At 42.5% G+C, this 17,193-nt stretch overlaps 1 protein-coding gene across 1 annotated transcript in view; it reads right to left on the reverse strand.

The window, feature by feature from the left end:
- Window positions 1–1,085: 1,085 nt before the first annotated feature.
- Window positions 1,086–17,193, reverse strand: part of USP43 (ubiquitin specific peptidase 43) — a 920,725-nt gene continuing 904,617 nt past the window's right edge. Inside the window, exons 14-15 of the mRNA XM_085616819.1 lie at window positions 16,406–16,564; window positions 1,086–9,197 (exon numbers count right to left, since the gene is read on the reverse strand). Coding sequence (XP_085472945.1) covers window positions 8,071–9,197; window positions 16,406–16,564 — 1,286 coding nt within the window. The 3' untranslated portion in view covers window positions 1,086–8,070. The remainder of the gene's footprint in view (window positions 9,198–16,405; window positions 16,565–17,193) is intronic.

A 17,193-nucleotide genomic window follows, 5' to 3' on the forward strand; every position in this document is an offset into this window, starting at 1 on the left:
AACTTAAAATGACTAAATACATGAAAAACACTTTAAACATTTTAAACTATTCTAAAAAATAAATATGGTCATAATATAAATACTTAAGAATAATACAATAACCTATATATATTAACTTAATAAAAAAAAATATTTTATATAACTTTATTAATTAAAATGATACTAAGCACAACATTTTTTAAACGATATTATATACCTAAAATATTTTATGCTTGTCTTCTATATTCTATCTTGTGATATTTTTGAATTGACATTTTTGACATGATATTCTTGGATCAAATATTTTTTCCTTGATAATGTGGCAAAACATCCCCTCAACATAAAGAAACTGTTGAGGTAATGGCATGCTAAATACTGTAAAGTTAAAAGAGAGACAATGTGGACAATAACGTGAAAGAGAATAATAGGTTACCAAAAATGGCAACATAACGTCAGCTCCACTTTGGTTTATTTTTCTACCAGAAATGTACTACTCCTTCCTCAGTTGCCTGAGGACAGATTTCCAGTGTCTATATGTGATGGTAGTTCTACCAAACCACGTGGATTTGTTTGAAATGGTGTCGTTGAGTTCTTACACCAAGGTGACCAAGAAGAGCAAGCAACATAGTGGGGTGGTTTGTGATATTAAATGGGCACTCACTTGTGACATATATACCTTTTCTCATTCGGAATCCCAAACACCTGATGACTCCAAAGGGACATCAACCAGAGAAACTTGAGCTTTAACTATTCATCATTCTCTAACTTTGGATCAGCAGAGTCTCGTATATTTACCTACAAATGGACAATACCTACTGAAAATGCTAAATATATCTATCTACAGCTTCTGCTTATGTCTTTGTTCGGAAGTTTAAATTATTATTCAAACATCTACAGTAGTGTAGTGTGTCATGATGGATATTCAGTTCATCAGTGCTACATTATATTAGATGGTATTTGTTTCTCATCTCAGTTTGGAACTATAATACTGATATTGTTTATTATGAATGTACCTACAAACACTCTTGATAGAGACAGCAAAGATTGTCCAAACCAATTAATTCAAATCTGTTGCCATTCTTTTTTAAACAATACAGCTTGACACGTTTTTCAGTGATAATTGTTTCTTTAATAAAAAAAAAGATATGCAAAAGAGGACTGAGTAAAATAGCAAACAAAAGTACAAAAATCAGTAAAAATTCATTATTGCATAGACAAACATTTTTTTTTGTTTTTGTGTTTCTCGTACCAAAATAGCTGCTTTTAAAAACACTTCTTCACATACTCTATCATAAAGGTTTCTGATATCTCATATAATAAATACTCTTGACTTCATCCTTCAGTTAAATCCTTCCTTCATGTACATTTTTTAGGTAGACAGACATCCCTCCACCACCCTGTCTTATCCATACTTGTTCGCAGAGGGATTGAGGCCTCATTTCTTACTCCTACTATGGAGTTTTGTAATCCAAAGCATTCATTAAGGTCAAGGTTTAATAAAGAATCTTGGCATAAAATTTAGTAAAGCTGTATATATATATATATCCAAAATATATTCAGATATGTTTAACTCAAAGATTTCACCAAAACATTGTATGTATAAAAACCCTGTTTACTTTTATTGTAGAGCAGAATTTGGGATTTTAACTTAATAAAATATCTTTTACTTTAGCTCATTTCAAATTTATGGAACAGTTTTTCACGCAGGACAATTAAACCATTTCCTGTGGGTAAAGAAAATGTCATCATGCTGACGCGGCTTCGGATATCAGAATGAAGGATCGTTGGATGCTTAAAACAATCTCTCATACTTTTGTAATCCATTTCACCTATTTGGATAAAGTGCCAAAATATGCCCTTGTGATGTAGATAGGGTTTCAATAATGCTGTGCATCTCTGCCCCATGATGCTTGCTGCTAGTAACTTGAGTTACAGGTAAGTAACTTTAGCTCTCCTATATACTAGAATAGAGTAGCATGTTATGTCGTAGGAGGAGGCAGGCTATGATGCAAAAGACCACTATGCTTTCTGAAGGTGGACAGCTCATCTGGGAATTCAATTTTGAATCCGAGTCTATACAATTGTGTCCAGACAATGCAACACAGGGAGGCACATGCTTCTGTGCTCCTCTAAGCAAAGTGACCTTTTGTAGCCACCTCCTGCCCCTCTACATAGTTTACTTTTTAACCAAACTTGTAACCCCATTTGGTAGAGTAGAAGGGCTTGCTGGAACCAGCTCCAACACCAGGTGGTAGTCGCCCTTCCCTTCCCCCCCACCCCTCCACCCCCAAAAAGAGTGAGCTCTCGGCTAATCTGGTAAAGGCTAATGGACAATTTGCTAGAAAAATCTGGTGCACAACAGTTTAACTGGGGATGCCCTGCAGGGAGGCAGACTTCCTGTTTGACTAGCCACATCCAGGAGTAGCTCTTAAAAGTAATGAACATTTGATTTGTTTCTTTTTATTCAGAATTGAATTTGGCCAGTTCATTCAATGGGAAGAAAATTGGCACAAAAATAACTGATTCTTACAGAAGTCAGAATTTGTTTTAAGCTTAAAAGCTTGGTTAGAGTGAGGAATACCTATTGATACAGAAGAATGGTAAATGGCTTCTCAATTACTAGAGCATGCAGCTCACTGACGTGAAAGGCAGAAGTAAATGCTCAAATAAAAATAAACAGAGAAAAGAGCAGAAAGTCTTAGTGATGGTTTCTACTGGCTTAATAAAGAGCTAGTTGTAGCTTCCACATGAGTGAGTGAAGCAAAGGACTTTGTCATTTCTCTCGTTGCACAAGGGTTAATGACTGTGCCTTACTTACCGGGCTGTCTTAAGTTGTTTTGCTAGATGTATTTTGTTACAATCATGCCGCTTTGGTGTTGTGTTCTTTCGACTGGCAATGCAGGCTAGAGGGGATAAAATGAGGCCAAAAAGCAACAGCTTTAAATGTTTGGAGATTTGAGCCCCCAACTTAAATAACCCTCTACTGCGGCATTCAGTGGGAGACTGGATGTCCAAGAAAGCTCAGTGATTTAGAAGGGCTTGGTGGCAAGGCAATGACAAAGTGTTGGCACAGAGGGCATCGCCTTAAGGTCTCCTGTGCCCTCTTCCCCATCATTTACTTCGACGTCAAGATTTTGTGTGAAAAAGATCTAACAAATAAACTACCCTGTCTTGTCGTAAGTTGGTGGCCAGTGAATATAATCATCACACAAGCCACTTCCAGCTGTCTTCCTCCAGCAGAGCTTGTCAAACTTGAACAGAATCGCCTCCATTTAAAACCAAAAGTCTAGGGTGAAGAAAAAATGTATTTATGCGCTGGCACAAATAACAAAGCCCATAACTTTGGTCAAAAGCATTCCCAAAATGAAGGGTCTAACAATCTGTGAAAAGGACTACAAAGAATGTGTTGCAACTATCTCTTGTTTCTGTGTAGGCATGGAACCATCTGATATCCTAAGCAGTGTGGATTTAGGGAATTAGGATGTTGAGGTCAGTTGGAGAGGACCAGCCCAGCTGCCTGGTTCTTGGTGTCCTGTCTCTGTGTTCATTAAAGCCTGCTAAATACTAGAGTCGTCCTTCGTGTCAGGACTGGAGAGAGAGACTGAACAGAACGCCTGCAGGGGCTGGAGTAATGTAGAGCACACCTGAGCAGCACTGTCCACAGATGCTCCCATGACAACAGGGACAATGGGTCTGAGGGTGGCACCAGAGTAGATGGCTTTCTGGGTGTCTTCTCACCATCATTGCAGCTTGTTTAAAATAAAAATAAAAAAATCAGTTTGGTTATGCTTGATTAGCAGCATTGGGTGGGGGGGGGGGGGGTGGCAACCATATCCCCGTCTAATAAAGCCTATAAGATTTTTTTTTATTTTTTTTTAAAGCAAGAAAGATGTTATGAATCTTCTTCAATTCTCCACCATGATGTCTGGAGAGATGACAGAAGAAGAAATCTGATGCTAGAGAAAAATACCTCTATGGTGTTCTCACTGGTTCCAAGATGTCTCTATCTGACGTTTGTCGAGGCACCGTCTCAGTTTGGTGACCCTCCCCCCCCCTGGACAATGACACAGCAACACCAGACAACCAATCATATAGTGTCATTAAGAACAACATATGGGGGTGTGCTTTGTTAGGACAGTCGGAGCAGATGGAATGATTAGTGCACCCTATTTGTGTCCTGATACAACTATTCGGTTATTGCACACGCTTATCTTGTTAGTTGGTTTGCACACAGAAGTGGAGCCCCCAAACCTTGACTGTTAGCAATACAATAATAGCACCAACTCCTATTCACTGCAGGCACTTGACGCAGGGAAAAAATGATTGTCAATCTTATTAGCTGCCAATATTGAGTCCTGTGTTTTTCAATCAGATTCACTCACACGCCCCTTAGAGGGCGAGAAACACTAAGCACTGAAATTCTCTCCACCCCACACACATGGGGCAGTTCTTTGATATTCATTCAGACACAGGAGTAGCATTTTATTTTTAGTTAGAAGGGTATTTGCAGGAGGGTTCATGATACCAGGAGGTCTAACCTCCTAGAAGGCAGTCATTCTCATGTCAGGCATGTCTGGGGAGGTGACTGATTATGTTCCTCACCACTCAGCCTTTCTACGAAAGTCTCCTCCTTTTCACATAGGTCGGTTTTCTTCCCGCGCTGATCACCACTCTGAAGCAAAGGACATCTCTTATTGCTTTTGGTCATCAGAAATCTGAAAATGTCAGGGTCTTCAGTTTGTTTCTTCAGCCGTGGATCCCTGAGCTACCGCATCCATTCCAAAGACATTTTCCAAGGATGCTGTCACACATTAACAATACACACCACAGCTTCTTGATATAGAGCTCGCAGCCACAGTCTTCTCAGAGCTATAAGTAACATGGATTATCATTGTCCCACGTAACATAAAGAGTTACCTTCCTAGGATTCAAACCTGTGACTTGCATCTGTTGCACATGCATTTACTCACTGAGCTGTTGTGCAGGCTTCAAGCAAAAGCGCTTCTGGTCTTGCTGGTGACCCGGCCGTGGGGGTAACGTGCTGGGTATTGTCCTGCTTAGAACAATCGACATCGTCCTTTAAGAAAGCGTGACGTCTGTGCTAAGCACGAAACAACTTAGAATTTTGAAAAATTTTCTCAAAATGTATGGGACAAGCCATGGCTCAAAGGGACAGGTTTTGGGGCAAACCATGTGGAAGCATGCATATGTAAGGTAAAGTTTTGCACACGTCCAGAATGTCACGATGTGAACATATCGGGATAATTTTTTTGTTTTTGAATACAATCCTCAAATGTCAAGAGTGCTCTGTTTTTGGCGTGCCTCCCAGAGATACGCTGTGGGTTTAGATTAGAATGACTGACAGAGGCCAGTCGGAGGATAACATTCCCACATGCTACCAGGCTTCCGAAAACAAAACTGCATCTGCTACTGGGAACAGAGTAGGGAGTACCTTCTGTCTTAATCTTCAATAAAATCGGTCTCCACATTTTAAGAAAAGAAAAAAACATGCCTGTATCCTAGTGGACTAGGGAGGAAGCATATTGATTAGAAAGACAAATTAGCTGTGGGCGCTGGGTTATTGCAGTGAGAGCGGGTTGGGCTGATGTGAGTGCCCATCAGATCCTTGCAGTCACTCACTTAGATTTCCCACAGTCCAAAATGTTCATTTTATACATCAGAAGGATGAATAGCTGACTTTACCGAAATGGGTCAAAAATCTGTGGATAAAATTCGCTTTATTTCAGTCAGGTGAATGAGCTACAAAAATAAGCCCAAATTCTGCAGTTCTCTGGGAAATATCCCGCAGGCAATCTGTCAGCTGGGGTGGGTTCCATAGTTTAGTGTATTAAAACACCCCTTAGAATCTTCGGTAATTCACTTGGGAGGCCACAAGGGTGAATCACGATTTGTACTTAATGGCCAAAGATTTTATTACTTTCAATACTGTTTAATCCATCCCCCTAGTTCAGAAGTCTAGGGGGGATAAACTAGGATGAACTGGCAAACTCAGTGGGTTAACACCTCTGGGGAAGGTTTATGCCGGTCACAGTTTCGAAACCTGAGGAAGGCTAAAATATAAAATGCTATTTTATATTCGATCCTGTAATTCAAGGAGTGTTTGTCCCATAATGCACCTAGAAAAGGCTGTCCGTAAAGAATTGTTTAAGTGAATTTAGGCTTACCACCAGTACAGAATGAGCTTAAAATTGCTATTTTCCATCATTCTGCCCATAAATCTAACTACATGAGCTATCCGTCTAATCACATGAGCTATCTCACCCATTAACTGAGATATCCAGCCAACCAACTGAACTACCATGTCATGTTTTAGAAAGAAACACCCCAGCAGACGATGTGTGAGCTAAGACCAAGGTTATCGTACTGACCCCCACCACGATTCAAGACCTGTGCACGAGACAGAAGGCGGCCTAAAAGGAAACCGGTCTGATACAGTGACAATAAAATACATTGTGCTTCTTCCCTGTGTATTTGTGCTCTTCTTGGGTGGAATGGAAGTTGTCGTTCCACCACAATGGGTTTCCAAGAGTACACAGCAAAGAAGTCTGGTGGTCGCCATGATTCTTAAATACACCATCCGGACTGGAGAGCTCTAGAATGCAGGATGGCTATACGTCGTGCACCAATGCAGAAGAAGACTTTATTGCTATGACGTTTCCTCCTTACAATTTATGATCTTATCTAATTGTGCACAGCAGGAGATCAAGCACCAATTAGCTGGATATGAGGTCTAATTGCTTGATGTATGGTGTACTGGCCTTGTATGTAGCGACAGGGAGCTTGGTTTAATTGTAAAGACAGATCTGCTGAGATCTCATATGCAGACCACATACTTTGGGATTCAACACGCCTTTGCCCTTTCCTGGGGAGTTTGAGGGTGTTGCCCCTTACTAAGATACGGCACTGAAGATCAATAGAAGGTGCCTTTTGTAGTTGGTGGTGCCCAGTTCACAGCCAGAATTCACAGAAGCCAAGATGGTTCCATGATACACTCTCTGAAATGTTCCTGGCATCTAGCATTACAGTTACAAAAATAACTTTAAAGAGATATGCATGGTTACGAAAAGCTTCAGACCACTGCAATTAGGACTCAGATCAAATTTATGATAATGGGGCCTTCAGCTTATTATTTTGACAGCACAAACCGAAACAGTGTATGTTTGCCCTGTTCCATAACCTTATTTTGGTCATTGATGCAATGCACGATGTTGTAAATGTTTAAATTTGGACAAATTCCAACTTGATCCACGGTTGATCGAATCAACAGCCTGCAGCTATTCCCAACTGCTGCCCACTCTAAGAGGCAACGGCTCACATGGAACTTTGGAATTCATGCCTCAGGCTTTACTCCAGTTTCTTAATAATGCAATAAACCTTTCTGCATTTTGACTCAAGGGTCCTTGGCGCCTGTAAGGAAGATACCATCAAGACAAGACAGGCCATCTGGTCAAAATATGCTCCAGACCCAAGTGGCTCTGCTGCATATTTTGTCTAGCAGTGTTGCCACTCAGGGATGGCTTCATTCACAATGACTTCTGGTATTTTTTCATGCAAGTCTTTTTCTCCTGGCAATGGGGTCCCCAAGATTCTGAAGCGATAGCAGAACGTCAAAACCTATACGGTCAACATTTTGCAAAACGTTCTCATCATCAACCCCCCTAGAAATTCCCTTTCGACCCTTCTAGCATCAAGTGTGCACTTCTGCGCTCCATTTTGCCTTTCAGCTTGTGCTGAAAAGAAATTGGCCCAGGTACTTGCAGATGATTTGGCCACTCATCGTGCCCAACCTCACTCTTAAGGCTGAAAACACCGACTGTTTCTTTATCAGGCACCTCTCTTATCTTCACATAGTGCTTCAATGAGGTACCACCAACATTACCATATATAAAATTACAGTTCAATACTGGAGGCACAGGGAGATGTGATCTTCTCAATTACAACATAGCCTGCCAATTAGGAGCAGGAGGCTTTCCGATTACTACTGTAAATGTGAATGCCAACCAGTAGTCCGGCACCCACCTGCTTCCCTTTACATGACACATTTATATTCATCAGTCTTATCAATTTGTCCTAAAAGCTGGATTCTGGCACATTTTTCTTTCTTCCCAGGGATGACGTGTGGTATCTCATTCGCTGCAAAGTGCCGGAAGAGCTCTTCTCTGATGGTGTGCCCCTACTCTGCTGGTGGAATGTGCTTCCATTCTTATGGAGAGATGCTGACCTCTTGAGAGAGCCATCTGTCTTGCTCTGGACATTGGAGGCACTTTGGGATCGTTTGATCTCTATTTCCGACCTGCTCAGCCGGCCATTGGATTGGCTCTCCTTGAACCCACGTGGGAGTGTGCCAGTCGTCCTTCGATCACTTAGAAGAATCGGGGTGCCATTGGACAAGGAAACCCTTGATGATGTAGATACCTCCGATACGTTGGGTTTCTCAGTAACAGAGGGCTTCTTGGCATCCTTTCTTAAGAAGCTGTTCCTCAACAGTGAGAAGCGTCCTTCATGTTGCTTCTCTCCCTCAGGTGTTTTTGATCTCCCACTGGACCCTGCCTTGACAGATGTTCTTTGGTCGATATCTCGATTCTTGTCTGACAATACCCTTACTCTCAGAAAGCTGTTCGCGGGTGATAAGTTCAGACCCAAACAACTGCCTCCATTAGAGCTTGGTTTATTTACATTGCTTTTTGGCTGAACAGGTTCCTCCACTTTTGTCGATGGCACAATATTCGTTGGCAGAGTCTTGGAGTTCTTCTTTTGCAGAGTGGCATCTTCCTTTGGTTTGCTGTTTCGTTTTAGGGTATTTGACTTTTCAGGGACAGGAGTTCGACTGGCTCTGCTCTCAACAGGGTTTGTGCCATCAGCAGTCCTTGAGCTCCCGCAGGCCCTGCCTAAGCCATGGTCCTTCATGGAAGCTGCAGACTTTGGCTCGGAATCCATTGGTAGACGTCCATTTTCAGGGCTATTCGTTCCAGTCATCAAGGGGACAATCGATTCATTGGTATACCTGGGTCTGCGGCCTGACTCGAGATACTCAACCAGCTCCCCAGACACGCACTGTGGCCGCTCCTTGGATCCAAAGGACCAACGTAAGGGCATTGCCTTGGTGAGACTGGGCCTTCCTTTTGATCCGGATGGAGCCTTCATGCTGAGGCTTCGCCCTTGGATGCTTCGCACCAATGGTCTGGATTCAAATCCTCCTGAAAGAGAAAATAGACATTGCATTATCAGCATCAAAATAGCCCCTACTTTACATTTTATTTTTGAGGGTAATGCAGATAAAGTATAGCCCACAAGGTTTTTATCCAATTTAACGTATTGCTGCCTCCAACAAGCCATCTATTGGTAAAGCGGTCTGCCACAATAAACTGCAATGAAAGTCACATTGGTAAAAGGATTAGAATGATGCTTTGGACTGTTTAATACTCCCTGATTATCGTAATACAACCACCAGCCACACTTGTTTTCAAGGTACACTATTGCAGCCGCATAAAATTGTTGTTTCTTATGAACTTGAATTATAGAGTAATACCTCTGAGAAGCAAAACCAGAAGTGCTTTGCAAAATAGACAGCATAGGCAAGTATTACACAGAACAGGCTTTTTGGGTCTAACTTACACTGAAACCTATTGTGTGCAGAGTATGGCAAGGACAGAGAGAGAGAGAAGGGGAGCAAAGGCGCACAGCTTAGCTGCACAGGAATATGTCTAACCAAGGGGTCTACAACGAGTAGATCATGAGATACAAGTAGCTCTCCGGCTACCAGTCAGAAGCTCTCCTGTGTGCATCCCATTCTGCTAAATTGGAACTATTGCTTGGTTAAATTAACATATGTATGACAAAACTGTGTATTCCAACATGAAAATTTGTGTTTTTTCAGAACTCATAAGTAAATATTTGGAGAAGAATAGTTGAATTTTCAAAATATATCTAAAGGTGATTTTGAGTGATAAATCACGTGTGTAGACTTTTTACTAATATGATGACTTTTGTGCCATGGGCACTATGGCGGTCATGTATTACCTACATTTAGGCATTCCATTGACAAAGCCTTTTTGAAAATACTGCTGGCAACCCTCCTGATGCACTGAGGTGATCACTGCTGGTAAACTTGGACATGTTGGTCACTTTGGTAATCTTGTCTGGTGTGGTCACTGTTACAACACTAATAATATTAGTAGCTTGTGATGATTTTCGTATAACAAATAGCTCTTATTACACAAAAGGTTGGAGAACCCTGGTCTAACCTATTTGAATGGGACAGCTATGTTTCAACTTTTTCAACAACCAGGGAGGTTTCAATGGGAATATTGCGGCCAGTTCTTAAGGTCACACAGTCAGGTAGATATACAGAGTCCAACAAAAAGCTACCAAGATTAATCACTCACAGTTGCAGTAGCCTGTGACTTTTGATATAGAACAGTCTTTACCCAAGGAAATGAAAGTCTCAAGGCCTTAATAGACAGATTCAAAAACTTAATAGAACTTAAGAGAAGGAAAAATATATTAAATATCAAAACTGTACTTCAGCACCAGAGAATATGATACCCTTTATGAGCATATGCACATTACAAGCACCATGGCCAGTGTAATAAAGTTACATCATATCAACATTTTTCCCAACAAACACCGGATCGTCCTGTAGAATGAACTTGCCATGCTTGAAAGAGAAATGCAGTTAATGCATATTGGAAGCACCACATTACCCACTGAAAGGATAAGCACTAATGGAACTACCAAAACCTGAGGCGGTGTTATTTATACTGGTGCATAAATCTTTGTTGTATATGGGTTTCGCCCACTTAGTCCACCAGGATTTTTCGTTTTTGAGCACCTGTTTTGTTTTGACCTTTATTGTGGGTAAGTGTCACCACCTGATTATCACTCACAGTCACTTCATGGTAATTGAACCGAACGTGTTTACTGCCAGTATCGGCTTTTTAAGGGCCGTGTAGCTAGGGTAAAGGGCACTAGGTTGGTTATATGTGAACATGTGTGTACACACCTGTGCAGGCTGCAGGTTTGAGCTGCCGTCTTATGCAGCACAGTAGTTGCACACAGGTAGACTGGTGCAGAAGGTACTGTGCAACGATAGGTGCTATCCTGGGGTAGACCTTATATTATTAGTCAGCATTTATAGATGGTCAGTAGGGTTTACTGGAAAAGCTGCAGTGCTTTCACTGTATTATACATATTGGTGAAATCTGCCTTAAAGTTTACCTCCACGTAGGCCTACATAGTCTAGTGAGGTGTCACACTGGGGTAAAACATGCACACAGTTTGATTTTGCAGTCCAATAACATACATATACATCTTATGGGACGTCAAGAATTGTCCTATTGCTCTGGCTCAGCTCAATCAGATTCCAGGCTTTTGTTCTGTCTGCTGGGCCAAGTTGATTACTCTGCTCTCTAGCTGGGGGACCATAAGCCTCAGCACACAAAAGACGCAATTATCAGTGATAGGCCTGGTTCTTGAGAGATGAAATGGGCATGGGGAAATTTGCATCTGATAATTAGCTGCTTCACTGCACCTGTACTCTGTCAAGTCAAGGTCCACTGAACAAAGGAGGAAGCCCAGATATCTGGAGCCAACACAGGAGGGGCTGCCACTTGAAGTTTTGGTGGGAAGTCATTTGGCAGTGATGTCCGCTAGGGGTGGAGCTGAGCTAGTCAGAGAAGCTCTTCACAGAGAAAACATAACAGCACCATATTGGATTGTCCCAGAATGATGTGCAGGAGAGTTGGAGGGATGATGTGGTATCCCAGGATGGTTCAGGGTTGCATGACATTCAGAATTCTCCACTCCCACATACAGGGGAGAGAGAGAGAGAAGAGTGAGAAAAAAAGAGAGAGAGAGAGATAAGCAGAGGGACTGGTAGGGTTACAGCTTTTACCCATGTAACATGGCTTGAATGTATACCATAACAATTACCCTAACCAGAGACCCTGTTAGGCTGGATTAGTGGTGGAAACAGGATGATAATATCTTCATTTAAGGGCAGGTGATTCATTGCTAATCACTAGCTGACCGACACCTTTCTAATGTTTTTAAACATACCAGAGGTACTCACCAAATAAAGGAATCCCTCAAGTATACCTTAGGTATATTTTAAAATCCTTTTTCTTGTCCACAAAAAGCAGGACCAAGTGCTTTGTTCTGACCATAGATTTATAAGACCTTCCAGGGGGAGACTAGCTTCCTCTGGTCGAGTCCGTCGGGTGGCATTGTTCCTACCCCGGTGTGAGAGGTCATCAAATGATGAAGCATGCCTCGATAAGTTGAGGGTGAAACGACCTCTCAAAAATCTTTTGATGACCCACACTCCAAAGTAAGCTTCTAATAAACATTAGGTCTTTGATTACCTAAAAACCCTCAAGTGATCTTTTTTGTGTTGTACTGAGCAGTATGTGAACACTTTACACGGACCAGCAATGTTGTAACGGTCTTACCTGTGGCACAACTAGCAGATGAACCCCAAACCGAACACAAGCCAGATAACACAAGACTGGCAAGAGTTGGCCATTGAGAATGAACGAGTTAAAATCACATGAGGATATAACGATGATTTTTCAACAGACCTATTTGTCTGTGCTACATTTTACCACTGTCTGCACTAGAGTTTACACTACTCCTCTCAATGTGCTAGGAAAGGCCTCTCTGTAACAGACTATGCATTTACAAATATAGTTCCTGCATGATGATAAGTTTGAAAATCATTAACACCATCTGTAACAGAGATATCCTAAATCAGTACATGCAAAAGAACCCCAAAAAAATCTTGCTCTTTAGGTACAACACAGACACATGAAATAATGAACTTAGAGATAGTAGACAGTTACCACCACCTCCTTTGCTAAAGGATCCAAGAGTGAAGCAATATAACTGACAGTAACAAGATTCCGTAGTCCTCTTTTCTTCCGGCTCCCAGGGCGTTCTAGCATCCGCACAGGATCCTCTTTGCACAGTGAAGTTTAAAAGAGGAAAAGGCAGAGCCCCTGCCCTGCCCCTCTCCCACTTCTATGATCGCAGAAAAGGGGCTGGGAATGAACTCGAGAGCAGCTCAGCCAGAAAGAATCGAACAGGTCCTCAGGATCCCGTGGCCGTGAAAAACACAGTAACTTTGCAAGAGGAAAGAGCATGCACTTAACTATGCGTGGCAAGGAAACCCGTCCTCCAGGGCACCCCTTCCGGTGTCCTGCTTGTCATAGATGTAAATGGACCGAAACAGAAAGAAAAATGCGCACACCATAACACTGATGGGCCTCCCTGCCTGAAAGTGACAATTACAGGCAATATTTTGTAACTTTTACGAGCCTCAATGATGGTTAAATAAGATCTACAAGGAAAGAAAGGACAAACGCATCGCACGGTGACGATTTCAGGAGAATGCTCAAACCCCGAGCCACCTGTACTCATGTTCCGTCCACCTGGAGTGCTTACTAACAGCCTGAAGGGTGTCCCCACTGGCCATAAACTCGTTTCATTATCTGCCAGGCCTCCAAGTTAAGCGAATAAATGGCGAGGGGAAGAACTAGACATTGCTGTCGGGAAAAAAACATCTTCCTCTGCACCTCATCTTGAAGACAAAGAAGACAGATGGGAACCCCACCAGATCGAACATTTACGAAATAAATTAAATTCAATATATCCGTAAAGAGGACCCAGAATCCAACATGATTAACTCTACCTGGGGAGGAGAAGTAGCCTAACGGCTAGAGTGGCTGACCTTGGACCTGGGGAGCAAGGCTTCAGATAAAACCCGGCCTTGGCACCACAACCTGTGATGCTGGGCCAGAGCCGGCCTTTCCTAAGATAGCACCCTGGGCGTGGGCGGAGAGAAAATTGGCACCCTTGCTGTTGGCAGTGAAATAAATGAGGCAGCAGGGGGTCCCTTTTGAGTTCACTGGTCAGTACCTGGCAGGGACTGACCCCTGAACACAAACATCCCCTGACCTCCCCCAGCTCATCTAAATCGTCGATAGCTGAACTGACTCACCCTGATGATGGTTTTGTGGATGTGTGCCAGCGGGGGTCAGAGGGTGAAGGGACGACAAGGAAGGGGCTACATGGGTGTTAAAAATACCTCCCACCATATGATAATGAAGGACTAAAACCACTAAAACATCAGACAGAAACGAACAGGCAGGGACAAGGACCAGGCTGGAGCAAGATAAGGGCACTGCTGTTGGCATAACCTTAATGCAAACAGCTCTATGCACCCCTCAGAATATTGGCGCCCTGGGCCCAACTCGCCCATGATCTGGGCAATCACTTTAGCTCCTTGTGCCTTAAAAAAAGCAGCGTAATACAATCTGCCGCTCATATAAGGCACTCTAAAGACCCTGGCCCTTTCTGAACTTTGTAAAATAAAGCGGAAGAGCAGGGACGGCATAAGCAAAGTGCTCCCTCCATCCAGCACAAAGATGTCCTCATGCAATGAGGAAAACAAAAAGGCAATGTATGGAATGTATGTGTTTTTTGTAAATGTATGTGTTTTTTGTAAAGCGCACTGCTGCCGAGGTGTCATGGCGCTGTAGACCGCTGGGGAACCCGTCCTGGCTATCCCTGTGAGATGGTCCCTCATGGGTATCTCCAAGGTGAAACCAGGCATCCCCGATGAATGTGGGGGGCCATTGTGGAGATGAGGCAAGCTAATGCCCAGAGTTGCAGAGTGTGATCCCTGGTTAGAGTAGGCACCGAGGCGAGAATTATCGAGTCCGCTGGCCCTGCTTGAATGCTTGAATTAGCCTCTAATGCTTACAATTACTCTGGGCCACATTCCAGTCCATTGTTTTTTCTTGCTCTCTGTGCCACTCCAGACAAGAACCATGCGAATGCAGATCAAGCGTGGTCCCACTTCAATGCAACTGCCAGGCCACCCTACTCTGAGCGGGTGACAACTAAACCCAGATCACTTTCCGTGTTCAGCTTAACTCCCATGGAAGAGAGAGCGGAGATGCACGTCTGGCAATGCTGGTAGCACTTAAGAAACAACGAAGGAGGAATGAGGGTCAACGCCATCCAAGATGAAGACTGTTTGAACTTTACGGTACAAATGAATGCAAGCTGATCCATGGATGCCAACGCATTAACACGCTAGTGACTGCTAAAGAGGCATCGCATCCACTTGGACCTAAAATACATCACAGGGTTGACTGCTCCATGGCTGACTTCTCATTCTAGCCCTAACCCCTCAATGTTCTTCCATTTATTTCTGAGGATGTATGGGATGGTCACCCAGTGAAATCCATTAAAAGGATCTATGGTTCTTTGAGACAGCTTTACTTTTTATTCTCACCCCTGTTACTCTTGAGCAAGTCGGCACCAGCGATACCAAAGTGCAGGGTAGGCATCTGGTACCCCTGGCTGCTCTGCTCGGTCCATGAAACAACCCATTTCTGGAAGGTCCCACCTTCGGAAGATGAGGTAAATAGCCACGCTATCCCGGTAGTCCTTCTAAGAGTACTTAGAGATCGCCTTCGAGGCTGACAAGTGTGGGACACTATTATGTTGTACCTTCAGATGCATCTTCACTAGCTGTCTGCTGCACAAGTAAAATACAAATTCCTATAGTTACTACAAGGAGAAAAGAATTGAGGACTATTAAAAAAAAAACATTTATTAGGAGACTGAAAAAAACCCAATTCATAACAATTGCAGTCAGTTTACAACACGGACGACCCAAGTAATGAGGCAGGTGCAGCGACTTAGTTCATTCCACTGATTGGCATCGCATGAGACCAGTTATTTATGCCAATGGTGGAGTTTAGTGGCTGAGGCTGAAAGCCACCAGTCTGAAGCAGAGATGAGGGACCAAAGAAAATGAGAAAATTTAAACAATCATGAGCTTTGCAAGAGTCATGAAAAGTGGAAAATAGCAAAGAAGGAAATCAGAGGAGTAAAAGTAAAAATTGCTGGCTACGTATTTATATCTATAACTTTTTTTGTTCTCTTGCTGAACAGCGGGAAGAAAAGATGTATGTATTGGGAACAGGCAGGTGCAGCATGCAGCTGTGCATGTGGGTCAGACTCCCTTTGCAAACTCGTGCTTATCTGTACAAAGAATACTCCTGCATGCTGTACCCCAGCCAGATCAATCCATGACTCGAGCTAGAGGAGCAGATGTGCCCATACCTTACTTACGCCTTCATCTCTGCTTCCTACACTTAAGAAAAACTTCAGCTGAAACTGGCTATAGATATCGAGATAGCAAAAATGACCAATACACGAGTAAACATTACGCAGTCAAGTACATCTTCATATTTAAGTACCCGTTTCAGCTAATTAGACAGTACGCCATTTAGATATTTATTCATTAAAATCAGCCCACATGCAGCAAGCCAAGTGAAGGATTGAACTGTACAAAACAATTAAGAGAACTAAATCAGAGCAGAAGAAAACGTACCCTTTTCTGGCTTGGGAGGAACATCGAGGAAAACTGGAGAATCTGGGGCAGTCGGCAAAGGGGTGCAGATCGGTGAAGTTCCAGACACTAAGCTTCCCCTCTTGCTGCTCTCACTAAGTCTGACCAGCCAGTGGTCTGAAAAGGCCGTGCTGGTAGACCCTGAAACGAAAGCAAAGAGTCCGCCACTTAGATTTGTTGCACATGGAATAGGTCCCCCTAAGGCACGTCATGCAAGTCCCTACTTCTTGATTGGATGAAACTTGGGCAGCACTCAACAGTGACTTCACATGGTCTTGATGAGGTCTTCTGCAATTTTACTCTCAAATGTACTACACTTGTCAATGGTGGCAGAAAACGAATAAGTATGTTTATCTCATTAAGTCCAACTTAGCCCCCAGCCTAGTAAAATTCCATCATAAAAATCACAGCAAGAATGTTGGCTGTAAATACTCTTTCAGAGATTCCTCAACACAGTTTTCAGAGTGGCATTACATTACAAATGTTAAAAATACATTTTACAAAGCAACATTTATCCCTACCCAAAATTGTGAATGCTGAATTAATTTTGAGAGTTAAAACATTACATGTTCTAGCCAAAGCATATCCATAGCCCTCTTGATGAGATGCTTCTATTTTTTCACTTGTTATGGATCAAAACTTCATCAAGTCCATCAAATCATAAGAAACTGTTTAGCCTTTTCATATTGTTTATATAGGATTAATAGCCACCTGCCTTATTTCATGTAAAGGCTTCTTTAAAATAAAGTACTAGGAACTTAAAAATAAAA

The sequence above is a fragment of the Triturus cristatus genome, chromosome 7, assembly GCF_964204655.1.
Source record: "Triturus cristatus chromosome 7, aTriCri1.1, whole genome shotgun sequence".
Taxonomy (NCBI): Eukaryota; Metazoa; Chordata; class Amphibia; order Caudata; family Salamandridae; genus Triturus; species Triturus cristatus.